The sequence below is a fragment of the Apus apus genome, chromosome 1 (assembly GCF_020740795.1).
Source record: "Apus apus isolate bApuApu2 chromosome 1, bApuApu2.pri.cur, whole genome shotgun sequence".
NCBI lineage: Eukaryota > Metazoa > Chordata > Aves > Apodiformes > Apodidae > Apus > Apus apus.
This window is the reverse complement of record NC_067282.1, coordinates 125,892,401-125,917,666: the sequence shown is the minus strand read 5'-3', so window position 1 is coordinate 125,917,666 and position 25,266 is coordinate 125,892,401. Positions and strand designations below refer to the sequence as shown.

Sequence of the window (25,266 nt, the reverse complement as noted above, 5' to 3'; positions counted from 1 at the left end):
CAAGCTGGGTCATTTGGGCTCCATGTATGCCTGGGGGGAGCCTGGGAGTGCAGAGCACAGGCCAAATAGCCTCCTCAAATGTACACAGTCTAGCCAGAGTACATGACTACACTCAAGAAGTTTTATTATAGAACTGAGGCTTACAGTGTTCCCTGGGGCAGCACACTTCTCTTTACTCAGTCTCAGTTACTAGAGTGTTTGCATCTGCCTGTAACATTTGTGGAGTGTTCTTTAGACTGAAGTTTTCTGCCAAAGGTATTTTCTAAGCTTTTGCAGAAACAAAAAAGAAGAGGAAAAAGAGAGAGAACTACAAGGGGATAAGTGGAACTTGCAACCCATACCTTCTCTCCTTACCGTATTCCTCCATGCTGAAGGAGTGCTCCACATGGGACAAGAAACTCTTCTGCACGACTATTTTGTAGGAGCCTTTGATGGGATCTGAGGTTAGTGGGAAGGAGAGCTGCGTAAGGCTGGTCTCTAGTTCCACCTCTTGCTATTGATAGACATAGTTCCTCTGGGGATCCTTCAGGTGATGATAACTCAAGGACACAAGACAGTACAGAAGGTTTCCAGGGACAGAGCCCTGGAGTGCCCAGTACATACACATCCCAGCTGGGAAATGCCTAGCTGTAATTATTCAATGATCTGTCAGGATTAGTAAGCACTTAGCTATCAATTCTTCATAACTAGCATGCAAGAAAACTTTTTAACCTTGGAGATATTGTGTTGTCTCCCATCTCCCCCACAGCTCTACCTGTGTGCTTATGAAGGGTAGGGTGAGAAAGCTGGGAAACAGACTGGCAAGGGAGTCAGTGGAGCATAGGAGGAAAGGAGGGAAGTTTCAGTCTCCTTCACTTGCTGAACAGCCTCCTAAAAATGTTGTTGTTTGTTGGGTTTGTTTGTTGATTTTGTTTGCTTTGTTTTGTTTTTTTCCTATGCTTGGCATAGCATACTGTATGAGTATGCCTCCTATCTATGGGACTGAGAAGTGTACAGTTCTAAGTGACCAAAACTTGTGGTGGGGAGGGGGAGTGGGGACAGGAACAGAAGAAGGCTGAGAGCTGTCCCTTGTTTTCTCTCCCTGTTCCTAATGCTGCAGCTGAAATCCAATCACTATTGCAGTTGAATATTACTCATTAAAAACTCACTATCAGTAGGCTGTGCTCCAAACTCAGTATCTTAGCCCAAAATTTCTTGTAGAAGTCACTAAACCAGCTCAGTGGTGCTGCATAGTTTGAAGCAGCCTTTCCAGAGTCCTCAGCAGGATGGTTAATGTTTACAGTCTTTCATTTTCTGCCTGGTCTTTGCATTGTTTCTTGGCCGTACCTAAAGTCTTTTTACTCTAGATAGGGATATGGCTCAAGGTATGTGGCTGTGTGCATTTATTTCACTGAGATTTTATCTCAAGGCTCGGGGAAAAGGGGATGTGAAAGACATCTCCCAGTTGGAGGTTGCTGGTCAGGGTGCAGAAAAGGGGGCCTCCTTCCCAAGAAGCACCCCAGATGGAAGGCACGGTCAGTGAAATGCAACCCAGAGCTCTGACCAAACCCTCTTCATTGTCAGGATTCAACCCTGCTGAAAAGTTCCTCACTTAACATAAGAGACGCCACCAGGCTTCCTTGGAAGAGAAATTCACAAAATGTTTACAGCTGAGCTTGTGAGCTTGTTGCCATTCCTATGATGTATATATAGGGAAGGCCTGATAGAAATTTTGTTTGGTTTTCCTCAGAAAGGTTTTTTCCCATATGACTGAAGCAATAGGTCAGGATAATAGTTCAGAAATTATAACTTATGCCTTTGTGGCTGATGAAAATCAATTTGTGACATTAAGGGTGTGGACTGATGAACATTCATTTCCTTAGAACTGCTGACTTTAAACTGCCAGTTTTCTTCACTCCTGCCATCCTTTCCTTTGAACCAGTCCAATTTTTGTGCAACCATGTGGTAAACTGTACTGACAGATCTAATCTGGCTGAAAAAAATACCTTAGGGAAAAATGATGAATTTTATGTCAGAGGAGTTTCCCACTCTACAAGACTGCCTCAGAGACACCTGTAAAAGCCAAACAAAGGCTAGTGATGGACTGAGAATGAGCATTGAGGAAGGATGAGGTGATGATGGGGACAGAGGATAAGGCCTACATAAGGTGTCTTGAATAATATGGACAAACACCTTGCTACACAGGCTGCAGCTGAAAACACAGAATGGTCTTCCTAGAGATTTAAAATGGAAAGGTTTCATGCTGCTGACACACACACAAAAAAATGGCTTATGAAGTTACTCAGATTGTTAGGCAAAGGGATTTCTGTAGGCAAGTGGATAGGATTAATTTCTTCTTGCTCCTTTCATGAAATTCCTGTACTCAAGTCAAGTATCTTCTCAATGAAAAGGAAGGGACCAGTTTTACAACCCCTTAGGAGAGCTTCAGCAGAGGGTAGCTCTGAGATGCATTCCACCTGCACACACTCTTTCTCTCCTTTCTCCAAATATTGAGAGATTATCAGTGGTCCATCAACTCTGCAGCTCCATTCTGGAAGTTTGCTGAGTATCCTGAGAAGAGGGTAGAAAAGAGTATATCCTGTTTCTGAACCACCTTCTTCCTCTTCTGTTACGGCAGTATTCCCAGCTCTAGAGAGACAGTGCAGAATAGACACAGCAACCCCAAGCAGCAAGGAGCAATGACAGGACTGACTACATAGGACCCATAATTATGTAAACCAACTTCAGGTTTGTGCATACTGATTTCAGCACTGTTTGTGCAGCTGTCACGGCTTCAGGGTCCATCTCTGGGTCCTTTCCTTCAGTTTTCCACTAGAAGATGTCTCAGATAATAATTGTAAATTCTGTTTTCTCAGATGAAAGGTGAGTACTTGAATAATTGATAGAAACATCCTTCCTAATAACTTTTTTCTGTCACTGAAGTTCAAACATTTAAAAAAAAAACAACAAAAAACAAAAAGACAAAAAGGGCATGCTGGGGAAGATAGGGGTCATCTACATAAATAATTTTGTTTCTTTCGTTTTGCTAGTTTGTTTAACTAACTATGGTTTCCACCCCACTTGGCAAATAGAAAATTCTTCTTGGAAAGAGTAATAAGCCATTCTGATATGACCTCTAGGCAAGTGTAATTCTGTTCACAGCATGGCTTACATTGATTGACTATTTTATTCCTACAGCACAGTCTCCAGTCAAAAAATCACTGTTGGAACTTGTTTTGATGCCCAACTACTCAGCCTTCCTTTACATAAAGGAAAAAGGTCATTTGTACATACTTATTTTCCTTAAACCTCAGCCTGCAAGCACAACTGCTGGAGACTACTACCTCTGTGCCTGCCCGTTCTGCTGAAATAATAGATGTCTAGTATCTACTTCTGTGAACAAAGGCGAATGGTAACTGTAGGGAAAGAACAAAGGAAAACCAGCATTAGAAATATTAGTCACATATGGATGGAAGTAATTTTGAGATTTGGGCTGAAGGGCAGACACCTTCTAAGAAGTTGTTTGGGTTCTTCCTTTATCTGAACTTGCTCTATTTCCTTAGTTTCTGATGGTTAAGGGAATCTCATCTGTAATGTTTTAGAACCCCAACTTTTTGTCTTACCACAGTATGAAAATGTGATGAGTAGGAGTTTTCAAAGAGCTTGTTTGCATGAGGAGCCGATTCCCAAACGAGCTAAAAATTTGACTTACACCTCTGACCAGTTCCTTAAAACCAAGTCCTTGTCATGCCACTCTCTCTGCCTCTCAGCATATGGTTGCACACATTGCCAGAAACATCTACACATCTGTTACTTCAAATGGAAACTTGGCCCACTCACTCTTTCAGAAAGGAGATCCCTGCCTACATGCTTAGCCACATACATTCCTTTGCAAGTCTGGTTTTAAACACCTATATCCCTTTGACATAAAGGAATGTTTCTCAGTCAATAGGGATAGATGGAGTCCATTCCAGGACACGATACGGAATGGATCAAAGATGGTGTGAGTAAGAAAGGACCATATACTTTTAAGGCAGCGTTCAGTGGTTCTGGATGATGACAGTAAAGGTGTTAACTTGGGAAATAAGCCTTCTGGTTAACGGAAAATAATTATGGCTCTGCCTTCTTATTTAGTGGGTAGAAGTCTTTGTCCAAAGACATGATCTGCAACAGAACTGAAGGGTATAAGGGAAAAGAAGGAAACTCCACTGTTAAACTTGTAGCCATCACCAGCAAATGTCAGTGTTTCAATAATTTAAAACTCAGATTCATTCCACAGATCAACAGGCTCTGAACTGAGGTCTCTTAAGTTATGGCTCTTTCTCATGCAGACAGTTAGAGGCAGATAAATTTAGAAGGATAATCTGGTCTTGGCTGAACTGAATTGTCCCTTGGGAATTCCTTTCCTGCTTTGTTGATTCAGGTGCAGCCAAGGCAGACTATTTTTTGAAGTCATGCCAGATTCATGCGTCTAGTTGAGTAGAATTAATCTGAACCTGTGTCTACATCTGGTTGAGATGCTGTACTTGGAGGGTGGAGAATATGAGTTATGAAGGTACCACATGCTCTAGATCTCAGCTGACAGAAATTAAATTTACTGAGCACTTTAACTTCCCCTTTGAAGAAGTCTGAAACCTTGAATAAAAGTATAGGGCCTCTGTGGCATGAAGCCCTTAGATTTTCTGCTGCCAGAGTCCACAGCAACTCAATTCCTTGTACCTGTCTGTCTGGGCTTGTAGATGGGTTTGTCTGTCTGGACAAAGAGCAAGCTCTCAGAGTTCCTGACCAGCACTGACTTGCGACTTCTGAACTGCAGTGTTGCTCCCTTCACCATCACAATGAGAAATGCCACTGATGTGGTGTCGGATTTTGGAAGCTAAGGAAAATGAAAAGCAGAATTACTTTACTGATTCACCCCATTGCACAAAGCCTTTGAAGAATGGAGTATTCTCTAGGTCAGAAAGTTCCCTAAAGGGACATGAAAGACTCAGTGCTGGAAGCAAGAGAAAGACGTGATTTTCTGATATTAACTTGGAAGGCTTGTCTCCTCTGTCTCAAGAAAATATTCTTTTACTTTCAGGAGTTGTTGCTGTGATATATCTTCTCAATTTCCTTGAGTTTTCTCCATGCTGCTTCTTCCTGTCTTTCCAACACTGGAAGCCTTTTTCCTTCCTTAATTTATACACTTAGAGAAATATTGAAACTGACCTTGTTCCATCCTGTGATGTATCAGATTGGAAATCAATGCAGATTCATTATTTACTGGGTGGGATTAGTCGTTTGTATTACTCACCAACTAGCCTTCTGCAGGAAACAATGATAAATAAGCTCCAGGAGACAAAAGATCTCATGGACCTCACTCTTTTTACAGTCCTCATTCTTCTTCATTAGTTTTCCTCTGAGACTTACACAGGTTAAACAAACATGGGGTGTATTTTGTCAGTCAGAGTTCTAGGATGAAGGATCCCAAAAGAGTTCTCTAATCCCTGCATGAACAGAAATATCATGTGGGACACAGAATCTGATAATGGTGGAAAATTATTCCTCACAAGGCTACCAAAGTCCATTTTCCACATCAAATTCCTTTAAAAATTTTGTCTTAGCTTAGAAATGTCTGATTGTAACCTGTCTTATTTCTCATTTCTGGACAATTTAGATGTACTGTGTCATATCAATTTGCACAGTCCCACAAGGAGAAGATACTCACAGAGAAAGGGATGCAGGTTGAAACAAAAAAAAATTCGGAGCTTCCAAACCCCCTTGCTTTCTAACACTCCTCACCGCAGTGGGAGGCTAGATGTGGCTGGGTAAGGATTCCGAGATCAAGACCCAATAACAACAAACAAGCTGTTATTGAGCAGGCATTCTTTATTGCAGCGCTGGGAAGCACTGGGGAATTATCCACCATGAGTGCTCCAACGAGTCAGTGAAACACCCCTACTAATATACACCAAAAACATGCATATTCAGTTCCATGTCAATGAGTTCCCAGAATTCTTCTACATAGTAATTTTATTTCCTGGAATTGGCTATCTTTAATTATGCATGCTCGAGGGTCTCCTGTGGGGTTCTTTGTTGATTCTAGTCCTTTGTCGTCTTTGTCCTGTCTGTCCTGGTCCTGTCTCCAGTCTCCCGCTGGTAGATTGCCCAGGTGGGTCAGAATCCACATCAGTGTGTCTGTAGGGCCCAGGGTCTTAGAAGACTTGATGTTATCACAACCTACAGGATGCTTGGCATAGTTGACTGATAGTTTCACAAAGCACCTTGTTTTAAAAGCAACCCTTAGTATAGAAATTCATTATTTTAGTAAACTTTTATTAGGCTATATTTCTATTGAATTTACTAACAAATATTCTATGATGTATCAAGGTGAACACGTCCTTCTCCAACACCATGTCGCTAATCAAGCTCCTGTTTTCCCCTTGATAGTCAAATATGGCACTGAGTGTCATCGAGTCATTCAGGTGTGTCAGCTGAACAGACTTTCTCAGGAGAATCAGTGTGTATCAGAAAGGGCAGTAGCACCATATACTGCCTAGGAAGAGAGAGAAGCAAGGCTTAGGAGGACTAGAAATGTGAAATAGTTTTAAGGAAACAGTATTATGTGAAAGACAATTAACAAATCAGCATGTCTAATCCATTTCCTGTGGTGTGAATTGCATGATAGGCATGAGCCTCCATTTTATTTTGGGTTTATACATTTAAAACTGCCTGACTAATTAGCCTAAAAAGCAGGAAAGTGCTTGCAGTTGAAGGATCAATTTCTATGCCAATAGAGAATACAAAGGCTGTTTTGTTCAGTTTCACAGTAGGGAGTAAGGACAGTGTGAAAGGTTCGAGGCTGTTAATCGATTTTTGTATATCCCACAATCTCCTATTTAGACTCAAAGGTATTAGCTAAAAAAGGTTGAAAAATTCAGCAGTTTTAGGGTTGAAAAAACCACCCACTTGTCTGTCTGTTACTGTATTTATCTATCCACTTTTCCAAATCCTTCCTCATGCTGAGCAAAAATTGTGAGTGCTTGCAGTTCGGGACCTTATTAAGGTGAACGCACAAAGGATTTCAGAGAGTAGTAGCTTATTTCAACACAAGTGTACTTGAATCTTCAAAGAGCTTTTGACAAAGGTGTCTCACAGAAGACCCTCAAACTAATCTGACATCCAACAAAAGGGACCATTTTACTAGTTTTTTACAAATAAATCCAATTATTAATTCTGATCTGGATTACCTAGATAAAATATAGAACACAAAAGCTAGTAACTAGTACAAATCTCCAATTCTGGTATGGCCAGCATATGGCTTTAGAGTCTTCCGGTGTTCCCAAGCAGTCCAAGAAGGGCACATATACCCAGACTGCATCAGGTGACAGACAGGAGCTGACTATCTTTCCCTGTGTGAGGAACAAAAGTAGCTGGTGCCACTGAAGTGGATAATGAAGGCCTTACCTACGTGTCCAGCCAAGTGCAGGCCCTTAAAAGAAGCTGTTACTTCCCACCTGCCAGTAATTCTCCAAGGCATGTGGTATCTGTTCTGTGGCACCAGCTACATAAAATTTGGTATGAGGCTCATAGGGAAGAGAAGATCAGCTACTTTTGATAGGAAGGTTATAAAAAAATGTCCTGAATAGCTTAATTGACCAGAAATGGCTTGAAAACATAGTGGCACAGATATAATCCCTGCCACAATAAGAACTTTTATCTCTGATAGAAGCTCCATAGGGCTGTAACAGATGGGAAACTCATTTCCACAGTACTTGCCCTGCTCCTCTACTCTGTCCCTTAGCACTTATGAATGGTCATCAACACAGGGGGAATACAGAGCTAATGTAGTCCCCTGGTCTGATGCTGGACCATTTTTATGGACCTAGTATTCCTTTACCCCTGTGCTTATTCAGGCTATCCAGATGTAGCAGCAGGAGGTTCTGGTGGCAATTCAGTCTGAAGGGTATTTTAGCCACTATATGCATAGGAGGAAAGCTTTTGTCAGGACTCCTCGTACCACTTTTCCATGTACCCTCTACTGGGCAAGTCTAATAGGCACCTTGCCATATGGTGCCAGCCTTGAGGAGCGTGATAGCTGGGCCTGTCCAGAGCTACATTATTGCCTGAACTTTGAGCTTTTTGGGAAGTTCTAAAGCTACTGTGGAGGCAAAAAGACTTCAAATAATTGAAGTACCATGAGGGCTTTAAATAATTTGGCTCACTAAGTCTGTGTATAGACATTCCAGAACAAAAAGGATCTGAGCTACCAAAAGAGACCTCAGCAGCCTCCCTGCATGCAACAAACTATTCTGAAAACAGAGACCAGGACTCTGGCAGAAACAGGCAAGATGGATGAATAAGAGACCCTAGAGAAAGGGGCTGAGGCAAAAATGCTGAGTGTGTCTGTATAAATAAGGTAATATTCTAGCTTAATGTGGGCTACCATCTATTTATTGACTCTCAGATACTTCCTGGAACAAGCACCTGACCACAGAAGCCAGTAAATTTCATCAGCTCCATCAGTCCAAATCCATACCTGTCAATTCATGTGCCATTCTGACCTTGCATTTCTGACAAGCACTGTTTTGTAAAGTAGCTGGTGTGCACAACCACATACCAAAATAGGAGAATAGTACTGCCTATTGAATTCTTCTAGAACAGATCCAGAGCAAGAAACAGTTGCTGTCAGTATCTTACAAAATCATGACATTTTGATTTTGGTTGCAAGGGATCTCTGGATGTCTCAAGTCCAGCTTCTCTCTTGGAACAAGACTGCATAGGACTCCAGAGATGGAGTTTCCACCATCTCTCTGGGTCACCTGTTCCAGTGCTGCACTAACTTGTTTTCTTCTAACATATAGTCTGAACCTTAATTGTGTCTCCTGTGCAGCTGGCCACATCTAAACCAAAAATAGCTGCTCAACGAAGCTCTCTTTGACTTGTGTCAGGCATGGGAAGCAAGCCTTGGTTGGAAGCTTCATTTTGCCCACAGTTCAAAGGCAATTTCCCTTGTGTGTTAAACACAGCATCTGATCTATCCTGCTTATGGTTCTGTGTTGGGAGATGTATTTCCAGGAAAGAAGAGGAGAAGGAGGAAGATGTTTGGTTTGCTGGGCAGCTTGTCATTCACCATGGTGCAGAGCAGGTCGTGGTGAGTCAAGCAGATGCCCAACCTGGTCTGGTGCTGCTGTTGTCCTGCACCTTGTAATTCCCCTCCACTCTACTGTGTGAGCTTCTCTGTAACTGCTCTCTGCAAACAGCCCAAGGGCTGGAAGAGTTAAGGGCTGGGGGCCAGGGCCCATCCGGAAACAGGGAGAGGCAGTAAGGAGGAGCTGGAACAGAGGGACAGTGTTTGGCCAGAGGCTTTCCAGGTGGAGGAGGGGTGTGTATTAGATAGTGCTTATCTTAGAAATTTTTGAATTATTCATACACTGCTTTCTTTAACTTATCAGAAATCCACAGGAAATGAACTAGGTTCAACACAGGGTAATATTTACTGTGGGCAGCACCCAATAACAGCGCTCTGATGTGGGGTACTGTGATCTTCTGAAGGCAAAAGCCAGGTTTATAGGTATTTTATGAACAAAAAAACACTCACAGACAGAAACATTGCCTATAATATGTTAACAGAATACTGCAGGAGTTTGCTGACACAGTTGCTAACAGAGCTACTATGGGTTAGATAATTAATCTGTCAGGACTATAACCCAAAATGAGGAGGGGTACTGGTCTAGATATGGAAATAAATTCTGTTTCCACTATAAATATGCACAAATATTACACAATACTGTTGGGAGACATCCTTGCCTGCCCAGCATGGTGATCATCTTCCCTAATGTCACCTGGAGCACAGATGTTTCAGATGTTCCAGGTGGTTCCTCCTTCCCTTTGCCATATTCAGATCTGTGCTGCTGTGAGTCACGTTTGTAACAAAAGTCACACAGAAACAGTGCTGCTCACTTGAGTCAGTCTTCTGCAAGCCTCTGGTTGTAGCAGCTTATCCAGAAGTTCCATCTAGTATGAAAAAAGGTTTTCTAAATTCCAGCAGGTCATTGAACAGAATTATTCAGTCGAAACTGTAATCTCTTCCCAAGAAGCTTAAGTAGGTGGGGTGTTTGCCTCAGTCCATGGAAAATAGCCAAATTGCAGCAGTAGGACTGTCAACATGCCCTTCAGTGCCTGTGCAGTGAAAAGACTTGGTAACACCCTTTGTTATAGAGATTCATGATCCCTGTGAAGATTTCTGTTGTGTATGAATAACCCAGCAGAGAAAATGTTTCAGCACAAACCACCTTGAATGTGTGAAGCCTCATTAATGTCAGAGGTTCTCTGTTCTGCTCACATTTGCACAGACAGCCCTATTGCTCTTTGCCTGAAGCTTAGAAAAAGAGCGAGTGTTAAGGCAATGTTAGCTATACAGAGGCTTTTGACTGCTCTGGTAGCCAGAGTACTGCAGGGAAGTGCAGTGCAAAAGATGAGGAGAAATACCTGGGGATAAAAGGAAGTTTAAGAATGTTGTTAAAAAATTAAAAAATTAGGCGCAGCAGAATAAAATATAATACCGTTAATAAATAACAAAAGTTAGGAAAACAGTCAGGAGGCAGCCAGTGTTTCCTGGGGGGGTGTTATATAAATGTCAGATGGTGAAGGAATGAACACATATTCATACAAACCAAAAGATTTAGCAGATTATCAAGCAGAGATGGAAATACTGATAAAAAAGCGATTGTGTAGCTACCAAGTAACAAAAACCATGCTGAACTTCCTCCAGAAATATTCGCTATTAGCTGTCCTCATTTTCGATTTCTTAAGAAAATAACTTCTGCAAAATAGCAGTTTTCTAAGCAATAGTGTCTGGGGCTTTTTTTGGAAAGCATGACTCAGCCCAAACTACCCATTGTCATTTAGGCAGTTGTGAACTGAAACCAAAAAGAAATCCAAATAGACACACACAAAGTATGCTCTAAGAGTCAGCATGTAAAACTGAAATTCATATATCTAACATAGCCTCATAGATCTACTTATCTAATATCATAGAATCATGGAACGGTTTGAGTTGGAAGGAACCTTACAGATCATCTAGATCCCACCCCCCTGGATGGCCAGGGACATCTCCCTCTAGACCAGGTTGCTCCCAGCCCCACCCAACATGGCCTTGAACACATCCAAGAATGAGGCATTGTGAGAAGCCAACCTTGTGGCCAAGATGTTTCAACATTGTTGGAACGCAAGCTAGTGGCACAAGAAATGGAAATGAACCTTTGCACCAAAGAGTAGTTTATCTCGTCAACACGGAAATTAGCCAGAAGGTGCTGAAATTACAAGGGAAGGGGACAGCTCGGTAGCCACCCTCCTCCCTTCTAAGCCGATTGGCTGCAGCTCTGAGTTTGAGGAAGACCTGGATGAAGTCACCAACCACCCTGAATACCACCTTGGAGATACATCGCGCATATGTACGATGTGTACGGAGGAGGGGCTGAGGGGCTGAGGTCAAGAACCGTGACTATAAAAAGCTGTGATGCTATCAATACAGGGGAGTGCTTCCCCACCTGATGACATCACCAGACTGTGATGATAACTATTCTATCACTTGCTGTTCTTTGTATTTCTTCTTTCTCCTCACTTTCCTGCCTTTTTCTTTCTGTCCTATCCGGCCTAGGGATTTTGAATTTTTGTTGTGCACCTCTAATAAAGTTTGGTGTATACATAACATCTGACCTTGTTTGCATCTTAATTTCACCATTTGGGATCACCTTTAGATCTTCTCAACGGGGTCGCTCAGGGCCAAGGGTGAGGGGTTTTTTGTTCATAAAATACCTATAAACCTGCTGTACAACTTAAATTAGGCAAGGAAGGTCGACCCCAGCCACACCTAGGCTCCACAAGAGAGTGAGGGAGCTTAGAAAGCAAGGCGGTTCTGTCCAATCTTCCATAAGTCCTGGTGATTCTTTGTCTTTTAGCACCCGATATTGTACTTTGTCTCTGAGAGATCCTATGAGAACCTCCACATATCTGGTTATTGGATTGTGACATTAATTGGCGTAGTTGGCAGGATCCCCAGTGGTGAAAGTGTCACAGGTTTTTGTGTGACAGGTGTTGCCTCTGTGTCGGTAGCGGAAGAGGCTACAGAGACCTTTAGTAGTTGATCTCTTAGGATTCAGAACTGTAGCTTTCTCTTGCTCAGAGAAGAGGGAAGCTAGAGGACCCCATTCTTTGTGGTTGGAGGTTTTTTGGCGGGATGGTGGGTCGTCGTCTCTACCTCTTGCAGAGGTGCCTAGTGCAGTTGGAGACAAGTACCTGTTCACCTGGCCAGCAGATAGGCTTGGGGGGTCAGATTATTTCCTATAACAAATATTACCTCTATATATAGCCTTTGTCTTGCCTTACAGGAAATTCATACTGTGTGTTGCAAAAATAAGCTGCAATCAAGGTTATTAACCCTTCATCATGAGAACCTGCAGTGTATCTGTCTGATACTTACAGTACTCAGTACACACAGAATAGGATCAGTTGTTGAAATCCCACTGATTATGAAATCCATTAAAGGTAATTAGGGAATTATATCTAATAATTTAAAAACACATAAACAATAACTCTTTGCATGTTCACTGATAGTATTTGGATATTACAGGGAAATAAAGACAATCCCTGATGTAGTAAAGAGTGAAAAGTTATTTTCATCTATACACTTGTATTACTGAGATGATTGCCAAGGAAGGGAAGAGAAAAAAGGGAGAGAAAATTTAGAAATGTGCCTGCAAACAGCACTTGGGACAACTAACTATAACCTCTTTGACTCATATGACTTCTCTTTCCAAGTAAAACTTTACCATATAAAAAGACATACAAAATGCATATGGAATTTGTGTTTAGTTCTAGCTTTGGGTGTGATGTTATTGCCTGGGCTCCTGCCCTTCTCTGATGAGGTACATGCATCTTGTGAAGGTCCTTCTGCTGGCTCAAGGTTGATGTTTAAGGCAGGTGGAATGAAGACAGGCACTTCTCAGAGGTGCACAGTGGAAGGAGCAGAGAGGCACTGGGGCAAGCTATGTACAGAGAAATGCTGATCAAAAGGAAGGAAAAAAGGTTCCCCTCCAGGGTGATGTAACAATGGAACATGTGCCAAAAGGTGCTGTGGGATAGCCATCCCCATAGACCATCCAAACATCATGGTACAAATCCATGAGCAAGACTGCCAGTAGAGAAAATGACCATGTGTGTGCGTGCACACGCCTTGACAGGAGGGATAGCAAGAGGGAACAGTGGGGCCTGGAGCTAGTCACTTCCAATAAAGTGAAATAAAAACAGTTATGCAACTGCCTTGGGTAATAATCCAGCCTTCTCTTCCCTGTGGGTACTGAGCCAAAGAGTGGGAGGCTGGAAAAAATATGTAAGTTTAGCACTTTTATTAGTATGCACATGGAGCCCTGTTCATACACAGTACAGTGATTTTTATTCCCTCCACCTCTGCCTGTCTTGTTCATATTTACCTTCTCTTCATTCTCAAATAAGACTTTTTACATCTTCCAGCTATCAGATTATAAACACAGTGTGATAACTTAGGGTGCGGGACCCCTGCTGAAATCACCTTCTTAAGGGAGGTCCTGGTTTGCCCAGAAGGAACACTGGTGTGACAGGAAAGGCGAAGAAGGGACTCCAGGGCAGGATCAAAATGCATCAGGAGATCAGTGCATTGAGCAAAAGGATCAGAAAGGGAAAGAGTGGGAAGTTTCCTAGAAGAAGGGTTGTAAGTCGTGTATCCAATGCATTGCATTTTCCTGTATTTCTTGCATTTTTTATTTCCTTGACCCTCAAAAAGTGATTCTTTAGGATACTGAGCAGGAAGAAGCTGTCTCTTGCTGTTGAGCTACAGGACTAGCTGACAATGTGTTTCTTCTCCACTTGAAAAATATTTTAGAAAACTTTTCATTATAACTCTGGTTAAAACCTTAAAATGTAGATGACTGATGTTCCTCAAGAAACCCTTCCCTTATGCTACACATTTCACAACCAGTGCTGCCAGAAGTCTGACCAAGACTATGTCACCTGTCTGATAAATCAGGTGGTGAGGGTCATTTGACTGCAGACATGGGTCTACTTCCCTAATTGCCAACCAGGTAGGTGGCAGTTGAACTCAACAAGAAATTATCAGAGAGCAAGGCTGGGTAGTTTCCTTACAGCATTTTCACACATCATAATTTCTCAATTGAAGGCTCCTCTGGCACATTTCTGGTCTTCTGTGATCAGTGGATTAGTAGAGGAACCAGCAAGAAAAGGTGCTTGATGGTGTAAGACTTAATGGGAGACTAGACTGCAGTGACTGTGACATGGTTGAATTCAGGATCCTTAGGGCAGTGAGAAATGAGTGACGAAAGCTCACTACCCTGTACTTCAAGTGAGCAGATTTTGGTCTCTTCAAGAAGCTGCTTGGTAGGGCACCATGGGACAAAGCCCTGGAGGGAAGAGGGGCCCAGGAAAGCTGCTCTGTATTCAAGGGTCACTTTCTCCATGCCCAGAAGCTATGTGTCCCAACAAAGAGGAAGGCAGGCAGGAGAGCCATGAGGCCTGTATGGATGAGCAAGGAGCTCCTAAACACAGTTAAATGTAAAAACAAGTTATACAGGATGTGGAAGCAGGGCCAGGTATCCTGAGGGTGGTACAGACAAGTTGTCAGAGAAGCAAGGGATCAGGTAAGGAAGGCTAAAACACAGATATAGTTGGACCTGGCCAGGGATGTTAAGAATAACAAGAAAGGTTTCTACAGGTATGTCAGCAATAAGAGGAAGACTAGGGAAACCGTGGACCTGCTTCAGAAGGAAACTTGGAGACATGGTCAGGCAGATCATACAGAAGGCTGATGTACTCAATGACTACTTTGCCTCAGTCTTCACCAGCAAAGGATCTGGTCACACCATCCCAGTTAGAGAAGGCAAAGGAAGGAAATGGGAAAAAAAGATCTCCCTACTGTAGAAGAGCAGGTTCATGACCATCTGAAGGACCTGAAGGTGCACAGGTCTCTGGGACTTGACAGGATTCATCCATGCCTCCTGAAGGAACTGGCTGACACAGTCATAAAGCCTCTGTCGATCATATTTGAAAAGTCTTGGTAGTCAGGAGAAATCCCCACTGACTGGAAAAGGGAAACCTAACCCCTGTTTTCAAGAAAGGAAAACAGGAAGACCCAGGGAACTATAAGCTAGTGAGTCTCACCTCTGAGCCCAGCAAGATCATGGAGCAGGTCCTCCTGAAGGCTCTGCTAAGGCACAAGGAAAACAATGGGGTGACAGTGGTTACAGCCAACACAGCTTCACCAAGGGTGAATCCTTACTGACTAATCTGGTGACCTTCTACAGTGGAATCAGGGCATCAGTGGACAAAGGAAGAGCAACCAAAGTAATATATCTGGACCTGTGCAAAGCCTTTGACACTGTCCCACATGACATTCTGGTATCAAAACTGGACCAGTACAGATTTGATTGATGGACCACACGTTGGGTAAGGAACTGGCTGGATGGTCACACTCAAACAGTGGTGATCAACAGCTCAATGTTCAGATGGAGACCTGTGACAAGTGGTGTTCCCCAAGGGTCGCTACTCAGACCAGTGCTATTTAACATCTTTGTCAGCGACATGGACAGTGGCATTGAGTGCACCCTCAGCAAGTTTGCTGATGACACCAAACTGTGTGATGAGGTCAACATGCTGGAAGGGAGGGATGCCATCCAGAGGGACCTTGGCAGGCTTGAGAACTGGGCTTGTGCCAACCTCATGAAGTTCAACAAGGCCAAGTGCAAGGTCCTGCACATGGGTCAGGGCAATCCCAAGCACAAATATAGGCTAGGTGGAGAATGGATCAAAAACAGTCTGGAGGCGAAGGATTTGGGAGTGATGGTTGATGAGAAGCTCAACATGAGCCAGCAATGTGTGCTTGCAGCCCAGAAAGCCAAACATGTCCTGGGCTGCATGAAAAGAAGCATAGCCAGCAGGTTAAGAGGTAATTCTCCCCCTTTACTCGGCCCTTGTGAGAGCCCACCTGCAGTGCTGTGTCCAATTCTGGAGACCCCATCATAAGGCTCCAAAAGAATGATAAAAAATCAGGTTTTTTTTTTTACCTTTTATTTTTTTCCCCAGTATCTTGTTCTTTCCCAGAAAACAATGTTCAGCTGAACAAAATAACATTTGGCCAGGCCTGAGGGGGAATTTTATAAATTCCATGTGGGATGATGAAGCCTTGGCTTAACTGGCCTCAAATCACCCCAAAACATGTACATCCTGTAACCACATCCCCTCAGCCTGCTCTCCTTTTCAACCTTGTTGCTGTAACTATTGATTTATCTTACTTTAGTTCTCTCTGACACTCATGTAAATTGAGTTAGTCACTACCGTTTGGGGTGTGTCAAGAAAGCAAAATTCACAGAAAACATTTCTTGTTTCCCTCGTACTGACAGTGAAGTTTTATATTTGGAGCTTAGCATGGAAATCTGCACTCTATCTATCCAAAGCAAATTCACATCCCACAAATTCCTCATCTGTGAAACTTAATGAAATGGCTTTTTATAACATCAACATCATGCATATCCTGGATGACCAGCCCTGTGCAATTCTAAAACTCGAACATGGCTGATGGATCCTGTATTTGGGTACCCTGCTGCCTGCAGAGACTCAGACATCTAGTTTGATGATGATCTAGTCCTGAGTAACTCAGAAGCACGAATTTCACTGACTAAAATTATTTCGTACCTTTTAAAAAAATCTTTTTTTTTGGAAGAAGGATATTCTGTATTGAAATGATGATTAATTTTCACTGAAATAAAATGAAAGTCCACAGACAACTTTAGCAAATTGCCTGGTGAAACGATCCTTCCAAAGCACATACTGTAATCCTCCTCACATGAACAGTTTCCATCTTTGCTTAATTCCTTTTTCAGGCCCTTGCACAGCAGGTCTTTTTTTTGTGGTGTTTTTGTTTTTGTTTTTCTTCCCATTCCTGGTCCTACATGATAGATCCATCCTTCTCTCCCTGCTCCTGCATGGTGGATGGTCAGCCCCCAGTACAGCCCAGTGACTCCTGCCCTGGGCCATATGGGGAAGAATCCAGAGTGGGGCTGAATCCCACCAGCTGTGAACTGCCCTGGCCCCAGCCCTGCTCCTGCTCCTGCTTCTGCCACCTCTCCCATGGGAGCCTGGTGGAGCTGACAAGGGCTGCTGGCGCAGTTGTTGCTTCAAGGTAAGAGGAGCCACATCCATATTTCTTCCCCGAGCCCAGCTGGTGTTACTTTGCTCCCTCATTTCCAGCTGTGTCTCCGTGTCCCTTTGTCCCCTCTTTGAGGCCTCTGATAGTGCCTGGATCATGCTCTTCCCACCCATACGCTGACTCTGACACTATACAGCCCAAAAGTGTTCATGTTTGCAGAAACCACCATGGCTCCATGAAGTGGGGGATGATGAGAGGTGCAGGAAAAAGGAGAGGTTTATTGCTGGGACTAAGGCATCATGGCCCAGGCTCACCATCTCTTTTGGACAAACTTGGGCATGTCTGGTGCCCTGGAGGGCCTGGTAGGGGGAGATCCAGCTTGTGGGACTGGGAAATCACTGGGCCTGGACTGAAAACTGCCCCTTTCTTCATTGTCTTGTCTATGAAGACTGATGCAGTATCACTGCGTAATGTCCACACATAAACCTCTACTTCTGTGTCACAGGGGCAGAAGCAGCACCCTGGCAGGGCTGGGAAAAGCTGGTGGGCTGTTTAGCCTATACTCTGGAAGTGGGAGTGACTGAACATGGAATCACAGAATCATAGAATACCAGGTTGGAAAGGACCTCAAGGAACATCTAATCCAACTTTCTTGGCAAAAGCACGGTCAGACAAGATAGCCTAGCACCCTGTCTAGCTGAAGCTTATAAGTGTCCAATGTTGGGGAATCCACCACTTCCCTGGGGAGATTATTCCAATCACAGATAGTTCTCATAGTGAAAAAATTCCTCGTGTCCTATCGACATCTCCCCTGGAGTGAATTGTACCCATTACCCCTCATCTTTTCCATGTGACTCCTTGTAAAAAGTTAGTCTCCATCTTCCTTGTAGCAGCCCTTCAAGTACTAACATGATATATATTACAGTAGTAGCCAGTGGTTATTGCTGTAGTTGGGAGAGGAGGCTGAGAATGGCAGGCAGGACATATATCTCTTTCTTTATCCTCCCCCAGACAGCAATCCTAACATGCGGATTTTCATTAAAATGTGTTCTCTGATATTATAAAAAAGGAATGCCTAATGTAAAAGGGAGGTTTATTGATGGAAAGTTATATATTATTATGATACAGATATGAAGAGGTGTGCCATGAAAGAAAACAGAGAATCAGACACCAGTTCAAATGGTGTCACAGGTTCCCACTGCGATTAGTAAGGTGAAATGGCCTTTTCCAGGACTTCATAAAAGAAGAAAATAGAGTGCTTGACTACTTGTTCAACATTTATGATGGTCCTGCAGGCAAAAATCCAAAAGAAAATAGCCTCAATGAGAACAAACCAACAGCTGCAGGATATTATATGTAGTTTCAGGATACTGGGTAGTCTGTGCAAAACAGACAAGATCTGGACCAATGACTGGCAGCAACCTGTGCCCATACACCTTGGGAGCTGCTCAGCAGGTAACAGCCAGCATTATCTGCTGTGTTGAGTAGTACACAGACCTACACCTCCCTACAGCAAGGCAGCATCGTCCCTCTGGCTAGCCAACACACCACCTCCATGATTTGCAAGACCTCGAGTGTTGTCCTCAGATGGGTTAGCTGGGCAGGAAGTGGTTTCTCTGAGTCCATGTGAAGAACCCTGCCTGTGCTCATGAAGTGCAGGCTTCAGAAGAGAGGCTTTCAAGGACAGTTTTATGTAGATTATTCCTGGCTAAGCTTCAATGCTTTTGAGGACACTCTCAAGGTATTTTCCAGTCTCTCAATTCTTCTGCACTTTGGCTTTCATCCTAGAGGCAGAACTTGTCCCATGAACAACAAAGTGGTCTCCATTTAAGAGTCCACCAAGCATGTGGCATGGGACAGGTTCAGGCCACTGTCTCTGGCTGCTTCCTGAGAAGCTTGGTAGAGACTGAAGACTTAACTTCTATGAGAACAGTTATTGCTGCACTCTCCCATCCAATCCCCCTGCTCATTCTGCTTTATATTTCACCTTCTTACCTGCTTGGTTTTTTTCCTGTCTTTCACTTTTCTAATCATTAGTCCATTTCTGAAACAGCCTCTTTGTAAGGTGATGTAAACTGAGCAACAGCATACTTCTCTGGAAAACAATGAAGAAACGTTCCCACTACCCTGGAAACCACTTCCTGTGCCTTTCCCTGAGGGTGGATATAGCCTATGCACACTTAAGCTGGAAATCTTTGAAAACTCCTCTGACACATGCATTTTTGTAACTTAGCACCTTGGGCATGAGACCAAGCTCACTAAAGTAAAATGAGACTCCGCCATGGCACTTAAATCTAGGTACTGAGAGAGTTCCAAGGAGAGCTGGTTCCAGGAGGACTGGTTCTGGGTCTCATAATGCATGCAGTGTTTCTGCTGTCCCTGCCCCCCAAACTTTATACTGGTTGAAATCAAAGACCAACCTGTTTCATAGTAAGCATAGATCCGTACAGGAGCTGGCTTGGGCTGGGTCACTACAAAGTCCTGCTCAACTGAGAAAGATCTCTCTTTCCTTTTCATCTGTGAGATCTGGGAATGTAGGGACGAGGATCACGTAAGTGTTTTTATTTGTGTAACACCACCTGGAGCAGACAAGGGGAGAAAGTGATTGATTGTGTATTCCAAATCCCACTGATGCCATACATACAGATGTGAGACATCCATTATCTGCCTGCCAAACTGGCATCAGAAATATGTTTGCAGAGCCCAAAGTGACATTGAAATGAAGACCTGTATGTTTCTGTGGGGAATGGTCCATCTTCTCTCCCCCCACAATAAGACTAAACAAAATGCCTTTCAAGCCAGCAAAGCAAGAGTGGCATCTTTTTGCTGATTTAGCCAAGGACAGACTGGAACAGGCCTCTTGCTCTACCAGATAAGTCCACAGCAAGAAAAGAGCATAAGGGTTATGATAACTGGCAGGAAAATGGACAACAGGTAAAAGATGCCTCTGACAAAGTACATACCTGGCCAGTGCTAACTGGCTAATTTGAACAGTGGTACTTTACTCGAACAGTGATTTCTGATCTATAAAAGAGGGCAAGATCTGCAGGCTTTGCTCTCTGCCTGCCCGGGACTTGACCCTGCTGCAGCACCAGAAGCCCCTGGAGCCCCAGCACCGCTGCCCGGAGGAGCCGAGGGGGAGCACCCGTACCCGCTCCGCGGGGAGCCGGCCCGCTCGCCAGGGATCCCTGCCCGCCGGGGCCTGCCTGGCTGGAGCTGCCCGAGCCTAACACCGGAGCCAAACCGGACCGGACCGGACCCGCAGCTGCCTGCCCGGCCCGCCTGCCGCTCTGTCCCGGGATTGGAGCCCGCAGCGACTCACGGGGGAGCCGCGTCCGCTGCTGCTGCTGCTGCTGGGGGTCACCCCCGGTACCGGGGGTACCGGAAAGCCCCACAGATCTGATGCCGAGCCCTGGCAGCCGCATCCCGGGAGCAGCACGCTACGGAAGGCTAAACGCGTGCGCACACACACACACACACACAAGCACACACATACACACTCTCTCTCTCTCTCTCTCTCTCTAACTTTCCTGCCGGGCTCAACTCCTACCCTTTTACTCCTTTGATTCCACATCTCTGCCTCGGAGTGCACATTCAATAAGACCACAGTACCTTTGAATTATTTTCCTGATATATACCTAGGCTGCCTCTCCTGAACCTTGGTCCCTCAGTTTGTATTAACCCTTAATAAACCGGTTGATTCGTAAACTAAACATTGGTCTCAGTAACAATTTGTGAGCGTGGTGAGGAGGGGTATTCTAAAATACTCTAAGATAAGGTCCCACAGTGGCCGTTCCTCTGTGAGAGGCGAATGCGATGTGTGAGCTCTCGGGTTCATTCACAAAGCCCTCGACATTGCGGGGCGGGGTGGGGGGGGTGGGGAGTCGCAGAAGCATCCTGACAGCTGGTAGTCCTTGGCATTGGCTCGCGACAGTTTCTTATCCTGCTTGTTACCTGATTCTGTAGTTACTACACATCCTGCTGCCAGAGAAGGAAAAATATCCGAGAGGATTGAGCTTAATTCTCCAGCATCTCCTCATGGTCAGGACAATCAAGAAACTGGAAATTAATTAACATCACGAGGATGTTGGCTTCTGTTGTTTATTCTGCAGGACCCCAAGTAAATGTATTTTCACTGTGTGAATTCTGATCCATGGATTACATCATAGGTTAGATTTGGGAATGAACTAATGTAAGAGAAGGAATAGGTATCTTTCCAGAGGAGATCAGAACAGTGTTTCATGTCCTGTTGGAAGTACTGAGGTTTACGAGAAGACTACCAAGGGGACATATACACAAGAGAACCCCTTTTCTGATGTTTAGCCACTATTGACTGAAAGAAAATAGACTTTTGATTAATTTGTACGTGCTTTTAAAAAATAAACCTATTTCTAGTTGCTAGCGGGGCAAGCATCAGTTCAAAGCTCTTTGGGCTGCTGGGATATTACATGCAGTTTAAGGAGCTAGCAGCTTCATGATTACAGTGAGAAACTGATGGGGAAGGGAATATAATAAGCACACTTTATAACAGAGGATATCCACTCAGTAGGTGCACCTGTTAAATGCTGTTTTCACCCTTTTAGCAAGTCAGAAACAATGATCAGAACTTACATTTTCCAGACAAAGGAGAACATGGTTTTTGTTTTCTAATTGCATCACTGTATGGCCATCAATAAGCTTTAAAACAAGGAAATGGAGATAAACTGATTGATTTATAAACCATTAAAAAGCAAGTGTTACCTCAGACCCTACCTCCACAAGAATGTTCTGATTTGGGTGTCCCTGTAGTCAATACTGATGTTCCTAGGTGCTTTGTCTCCACAAGCTCCATCATCCTTGGTCTCTGCAGTAATGCTGAATACTATGTTACCTTAAATAGTAGCAGAAAAGTAGAATAAAATGGATCACAATCAGGCAGAACAATGACAAAAGCACTAAATTTCATCTGATAATGAATACCTAAATGTATTATGGAGTGCAACAAAATGAATGATCAGTCATTCTGGGTAAGACATATGGGAAGAGAACTGATCTATAAAATGGGAATGATAAACACACTGCAGTTGTGGAAGAGTTCTTCAACCCAGATAGCTGGAAAGACCAGTGATAGACCAAGTTTTCCATATTGGAAAAAGACTAGATTTTTCATGTGAGGTATGAATGTATTAGTATCAATTTCAAGTAGAAAACCAGGTACATGTAACGTTACTTACCAGTTTCTTTGGGGAAAATATTCCGAACATAGGTGCGTCTTTCTTTGGCACATATGCATCCATCATCCTCTGGGGAGATGAGTTCAGGATGATAATCAATGGAATCTAACAGCAAAACATTAATCTGAGAACAGAAAAAGAAGTATGATGAAATGATCTTTTTCAAAAGGCAAATGGTGTTTTATTGTTAGAGGTGGGTGAGAGTCTCTGTATATGTCCAGTACTAACAGTATAGAGCAGATTTAAAGCCTGGATGATGCTGATCCTGATCAGGACATTGAGTTATGTTCAGTTGACCTGGTGCTACTGGCTTTGATCTGACTTGCAAAGATAACCACTGATTAGTGTTTGTTCTGCTCTTGTAGGAATAATTGAAAAATGAGATAAGAGATGAAAGTCTCAATAACAGAGATTTTTTTTTTTTTAGGATGTTAAAAACCCTAGGCCTATATGTTTTATTTGGTCAGACTGTTAACAAAGTTTGGAAAAAACATTACTAAATTGTGTCTTGAGTTTTCATCCTTTGGTGGTCATCTGCTTGTGGGACTATGGAGCTGATTTTCACCATTAAAATCAAGCAGAACTCTAGATTCTACACCTGCCTCTTTTTTTTTTTCAGGATTCCGAGACACAATATAAGAAACAAGAAGCCACAGAACATCCCTCTTTTTCTTTCTTCAAGTATTCTTTAAACTGTATGAAAGGTCTCTCCATGTAGAAGTGCAGTGCACTTGTGGTCTGGAGGCATTTTGCCTGGAAAGTACTGAACATTGAGAGCATGATCCCCCCGCAATAGAGCCTCTAGGTGGACAGCAAGTACTGGACTTCTGTACTGCCTGTTTTGGTACTTTTGGAACTTTTGCCCTGAATAAGGGTTTATCTGTTCTCCACTTCTTGGCCTTCCCACTTTCTTCTATTTGGCAAGCACAAGTCCTTCGTTTCTTCACGCTTTCAAATATATATGTATATATCCATAAAGAAACACCCCACTAAAACCATCCATAATTTGCATGACTATAGATAGTGAATGATACTCTGCAAAGCACTTGTTTCCTTCCTGTATGGATCTTTAGAGACAGTTGCTTATATACCCATTATAGTCACTGTTTACACAGATCTCCCTCTGCTTTGTAGTGTCTTAGGAGGACAAATCCAGTCAGGATTATCTGTCATCAATTGAATGAGCAGTACATGAATCCAGAGCAGGACAGATCCAGTCATCTACACCAATCATTGTGTTGCTTTTTTTCTTTTTTTTTTTTCCAGACTGCAAAGGCTGCATCATATTTGGGGATGGGGTAATTGTGGGCAGAAGTACACACCTTATTGCAGTGGTCAAGGTAATTGAAGACATTGGCTCTAAGCAGGAAATATTCTCCTCAGGTGATAGAGTATGGCAAGGTCAAGTCCACAAAGAAAGGCTGGAAGGCTGTCAGGGTGGCAGGCACAGACAGACCAAATTCAACTGACTCTTGCACACAGAAGGCACCGGCCTTCCATTCAGTGATGGTGTCAGGGATGGTGTATAAGACACTGGCTTTTCCAGTAGAGCTGATGGGAATGGATAAAGGATGAGTTTGGAAAGGCTAAGTTTTATATACTTTGCTTCTGAGTAGACACAACAGGTTTTGATAATCAGCACTACCCCTATTCTGTCTGCAAAAATCCCACATCCAAGTATCCCCCAGAACTCATCACCCAAACCTTCCAAGAAATGCCCATTTGAGAGTTCTTCTGCTAATGATTTCCCTGAGTTTGAAAAGAAAATTCAGAATTCTTGTTTTGAAGACACATATTTTAAATAGAGGTGTCTCTCTTCTTAGGAAGGGAATATGACTTGTGATACTGTGGGAATAGATGTCTTTGGGGGCAGGATAATTTTATCATGAGAGAGAGGAGGGCAGATGGTCAAGTGACAATTGAAAAAAACAAGATCTTCCAGGCCAAAAGATAAGAGGAGGTGGCAAGGAACTGATACCTTGCAGAACACCAGGGGACATTAAATCTTAAAAGCAAGGCAAAGAGGGGGAAAAAGAGTACTCACTTAACTAGGACTAGATCCCAAATCCATGTTTCAGGGAAAAATTCCCTAACTTTCTCAAGGATGAGTCTCTTCCCATGTTCCTCTCTAGCAATTTCGACTGGTAAGAGATTTTAGTTCATATAACAAAGACTTCCAGAATGGACAGGTCTTAATATGAATGGGCCAGTATGAGGGATGATTAGTGATTACCCATTCTTTCTAACTGAGACAATGCCACAAAAATATTAATTCATTTCACTACTTTATCTCTGAGATATCTCTCACAGATAAGAAAACATTACTTGAAGTGCTTTGGTCTCCAGATACGAACATGAGACATAGAGTTAGAACTCACATCACTTGTTTCTTTTATCTGTTTGCTGTCCATACTGTCTTTTCAAACAAGCTGTGGTCAGAAGGGAAACAGTGCCAACAGTGTTAGTTTTGTGTGACACTTTATTGACTGCTAACACTTCTCAGCATGAAACTGGACATGAATCAGAAGTGTAGACCTAAAAGGCTTTTGGGACACTGGCTATTATCCTAAGCCATCTCATTCTGTGTCAGACCAATATTCATTATCAATACCAATGTGATTCATTAGTATTGTCCGTGTCACATGAATATCACTTAATTTAAGGAGAAAAATAAGTATATTTCCTGTCCCCTATATTACCTGATGATTTGACATACTGTGTATAAGCCATGAATCCTGCATTCATAAAATATATCTGAGGTCTTATGGTGTCACTCGTCCACACAACTGGTTACTGAACTTTTGATTTAGTAAAAAATTTCATGCCCATATCCTGTAAAGAACACATTTTGGTGTTAGCCATAACCATACTCTAGCTAGAGGTTTATTCTGTTCCTCC

At 43.1% G+C, this 25,266-nt stretch overlaps 1 protein-coding gene across 1 annotated transcript in view; it reads right to left on the bottom strand.

Annotated features, from left to right (window-relative positions):
• LOC127383600 (ovostatin-like) overlaps positions 1 to 25,266 on the bottom strand; it is a 73,902-nt gene that overhangs the window by 35,930 nt on the left and 12,706 nt on the right. Inside the window, 5 exon segments of the mRNA XM_051616819.1 lie at positions 21,914 to 22,025; positions 22,369 to 22,492; positions 23,691 to 23,919; positions 24,413 to 24,509; positions 25,068 to 25,200. Of these exon segments, the coding sequence (XP_051472779.1) occupies positions 21,914 to 22,025; positions 22,369 to 22,492; positions 23,691 to 23,919; positions 24,413 to 24,509; positions 25,068 to 25,200 (695 nt within the window).